Source organism: Triticum aestivum, chromosome 2B, assembly GCF_018294505.1.
Source record: "Triticum aestivum cultivar Chinese Spring chromosome 2B, IWGSC CS RefSeq v2.1, whole genome shotgun sequence".
Taxonomy (NCBI): Eukaryota; Viridiplantae; Streptophyta; class Magnoliopsida; order Poales; family Poaceae; genus Triticum; species Triticum aestivum.
This window is the reverse complement of record NC_057798.1, coordinates 762443997-762447812: the sequence shown is the minus strand read 5'-3', so window position 1 is coordinate 762447812 and position 3816 is coordinate 762443997. Positions and strand designations below refer to the sequence as shown.

The 3816-nt window shown below is 51.9% G+C and overlaps 1 protein-coding gene across 1 annotated transcript; it reads right to left on the bottom strand.

Moving 5' to 3' along the window:
• Positions 1 to 1185: 1185 nt before the first annotated feature.
• LOC123042547 (uncharacterized) lies at positions 1186 to 1782 on the bottom strand. Its single transcript, XM_044464978.1, has one exon. The coding sequence runs from the start codon at positions 1698 to 1700 to the stop codon at positions 1398 to 1400; it is 303 nt and encodes a 100-aa protein (XP_044320913.1). The 5' UTR covers positions 1701 to 1782; the 3' UTR covers positions 1186 to 1397.
• Between the last annotated feature and the right edge of the window lie 2034 nt (positions 1783 to 3816).

Sequence of the window (3816 nt, the reverse complement as noted above, 5' to 3'; positions counted from 1 at the left end):
ATGGTGGTACGAGACATTCGATCATATATACACACGAGAATTTCTATTTATATCTATGCATAATGTGTACAATATGTTGTATCGTAAAATACCAATAAATGAAAAAGAATCAAATGAAAAACACAAAATTAAAGTAAAAAGAAATCATAAACCCAAAACCCTCTAAACCTTTTAGTATCGGTTGGTGTTATCAACAGGTACTAAAGTTCTCCCAGCCCCCGGTGCGGGCTCGTGCCACGTGGTGGCCCTTTAGTGGCGGTCCGTGTTGAATCGGGACTAAAGGGGGGGACCTTTAGTCCCCACACTTTAGTGCCGGTTGCAGAACCGGCACTAAAGGGCCACCACGTTCTGTTGGAGCAAATGGCCACCACGTTCTGTTGCAGAACCGGCACTAAAGGGCCACCAAGTGAACTCTGAGCAGATGGAGCAAATGGATGCAATACCTGGAGTTAGCAGGATACCTTGTTCTGTTGTGAGCAAAGTACTGCTCATAGGCTGTCGCTGTGTACATTCTGAACTGCTCATAGGCTGTCGCTGTGTACATTCTGCTCATAGGCTGTCGCTGTGTATAAAAGTATAAGATATAAGAGTGTTTAGATCACTACTTTAATGATATAAACACTACTTATTATATTTCTTGTATTATATTTCTTTACGGAGGGAGTACATTTTTGTCCGCAGCCAAGCTGATTCCTTGTTTTTATGAGCAGCTCCCTACGCTGGCGGCTTCACACTGCCGGCTGCAGCCTTGCCCAACGGCGGTCTGCGTCGCCCTCCGCTCGAAACGAAGGAATGTACCAGTTATTATGGTTTTGTACGTGAAACTGATGCTCCAAAGGTGAACTCGGAATACGAACTAGGATTCCTGTCATAAGCAAGTCCTTCTAGCACCAGCTCGCGTGCCTCGGGATCGAACGAAATGGACCGCCATTTCTGAACCAATTCAGGCTGCTGGTGCAACCGCAGCCTGCAGGTAATGTTTATATGCATGGGAGCAACCGAGCAAGGACGAGTGCTCTGTCCGCAAAATAATTCAGGCTGGATTAGCTGGTTCACGCAGCATCGACTACAATAGTCGGGACATGCCCTTTTTTGACAGCAGAATTGACACTGTTTACCCTTGGTCATATGACTGACTAACGAGTAACGGGGATGAACTGTACCAAGGCCTTTGACGCTCGATGCTGCAAATTCAGGATTTATGCTTTTCTGAAATCCTTCCGGATCATGGGAGTACTATGTAGTATGTACCGTACTGTGTCTTACACGAGCTGAGAGTGAATATGCATATTCAGATCACATCATCCAGCCACACGAACTGGTGCAACTAGCACAAACCAATCTAGCCATCTTCTAAGAAGATCTAGAGGACTGTAAGTAATGACTACTCAGCTAAGTTAGTTGTTGGGTCCCCAATTGCTGAGGTACATGACAGTCCGGAGCTCCTCCTCCTGCTCCTGCCTCACCTTCCTCCTCGCCACCATCCCACCGGCAGTGGTCGCCGCCTTGCCCTTGCCGCAGGGGCCGTTGCCGGTGGCCGAGGTGCCGGCGCGCTGCTGGAAGACGCACGGGAGCGCGTGGCGGTTGCAGCGGCACAGCCAGGCGTGCCGCTCCTTGTTGAGCGCCTCCACCGTGCCCCCGCCCACGCTCATCGCCGCCGCCCAGGACGAGGCCGTCGCCTTCCCGCCGCCGCTCGCCATAGGACTAACTGCACGATTCCAGGTATAACCGTGCTGAGTGAGTAGTGCAGAGTGCTTGGTTCGTTGCTGTGCGTGTGAGTGTGCTCAGCTGCCTGCCAAATGGCGGTGCTCCTCTTGGTAGTTTTATAGGAGATGCCGATGTCGGCATGGGTAACCGTACGTACGTACGGGCGCGCGCATGGTTTGTGGACTCGTGGGCGGAAACCGGGTGCCTCAGGTTACTGTCGGACGCACGCTGAGGTTGGGAAATGCGGCGTGCCGCTTGTGTCGCAAGTTGTGCGCTGTTGTCAGCCTCTCACTGTGCTAATGTCAGTGTGTTATCCACTTGCTGCGAGTACATCAGATCAGGCTTTGTGGTGGCCATTGAAATGTGTTGCTTTTAGTTTTAGCACACAGCAAGATAAAGATCGCTCCATCTTGGGAATCTGCCAACCTAGAGTTCATTCTGTCCACTGCAGGCACGCAGCGTCCGGGCATCTTCTCCCCCCTCTTAGGATCAGCAGTTGATTACACTAAACAATCCTCCTTTCTGCAACGCGGTTTACTCGTACTCACATGTAAGTAAACTACACCTTTTGGCCACATCCTCTTGGGGTGACGGTGACGGTGAGACCTGAGGTACGGGAGACGTGGACATGTAGGGAATACCGGAGGCTGGAGGCCATGGTTTCCATGGTACCAGAGGCCGCCGGCGCCTGCCTCATGTCAGCGTTTGCTCATGCAAAAGTATCATCTCCCATTCTGCAACTGGGTAGCGGGCTGCTCTCTGTCGCACTCTCACTCTCACTCTGTCATCGCGTCGATCAGAAAACACGTTCACTTAACTTATCAACGTCATCAGTCTCATCACATTTAGTTTTACATTTCTTCTTGTCGACTCATGTGTTAGGTAGCGAGCGGGATGGAGTAGGATCGATCTAGTCACTCTCTGAAGTAGTAGCAGTACAGATCGAATTACAGGAGATTGGGGAATTGTTGCATCTAGTGGGAATACATGAAGAACTGAGGAGCTAGGGTTGCCGCCGTCTAGAATCGCCTGATCCACTGGATGCCCGGCTCCTCCTGGTTGCTCGCACTTGTAGTGGACGTAGTGGGCCTTAGCGCGTCCATTCCGCCCCGCTGGTTCGTGGGCTGGGTCGCCTGATCCGCGTGGGCCGCTGGGCAGCGTGGTTGTTGGTGGAGGCGCTGCCCTGCAGGTCATGCTTGTCAGGGGCGTTGACACCCCCCTCTCCTTGAGACGAGGCTTGATCCCAAGCCTCTGCATGAGGAAACCTGGCCATCAGGCTTACCTTGTCTTCCCAGGTAGTGCCCAGAGTTGTGGAGTTAGACCACTGTATCTTCACTTGTTCGCGGACGCCATCCTTTTGCTTGCGCCATCTGGTTTGAAGGACTGCTACGGGTACAGCGAGGTCGTCAGTACAATGTGGCAGTTGAGGTTCGACTGACATACCAGGGCCAAGGGCGCGACGGAGGAGGGAGACATGAAACACTGGGTGCACCATAGCATGAGGGGGAAGCTGTAGCTTGTACGCCACCTCATTGATCTTGGCGATGATCGGGAAAGGCCCATAGAACTTGTACTGGAGTTTGTGGTTTGCCCTCGGGGCCACCGATGATTGGATATATGGTTGGAGCTTGAGATAAACTTTGTCACCCACCTCGAATACCCGAAAGGAGCGCTTCTTATCGGCTTGTTCCTTCATCACTTGTTGTGCCCTGTTAAGGTGCTGCTGCAATAGGCTCTGGACAGTGGCGCGCTTGTCCAGCCACGATTGAAGAGCGGGAACTGAGCAAATGTTGTCAGCAGAGATGCCCCAATGGCGCGGCTCATACCCGAACATGGCCTTGAATGGCGTCATGCCAATGCGGAATGATGAGCATTGTTGTACCAAAATTGAGCAAGAGGGATCCAGAAACTCCATCTGCGCGAACATGCTTGTGTGAAGCAACGGAGGAACGTTTCAACACAATGATTAACCCGCTCCGTCTGACCATCAGTTTGGGGGTGGTTTGCAGTGCTTAGTTTGAGTTCCGTACCTGCCCCCCAAAACAGCTCTTGCCAGAAGTGACTTGTGAAGACTGGGTCTCGGTCTGAAACTACTGCACCAGGCAAACC

Bases quoted from the DNA above. Each gene is read 5' to 3' on its own strand.
- LOC123042547 (XM_044464978.1), bottom strand. From the start codon at position 1,700: ATGGCGAGCGGCGGCGGGAAGGCGACGGCCTCGTCCTGGGCGGCGGCG.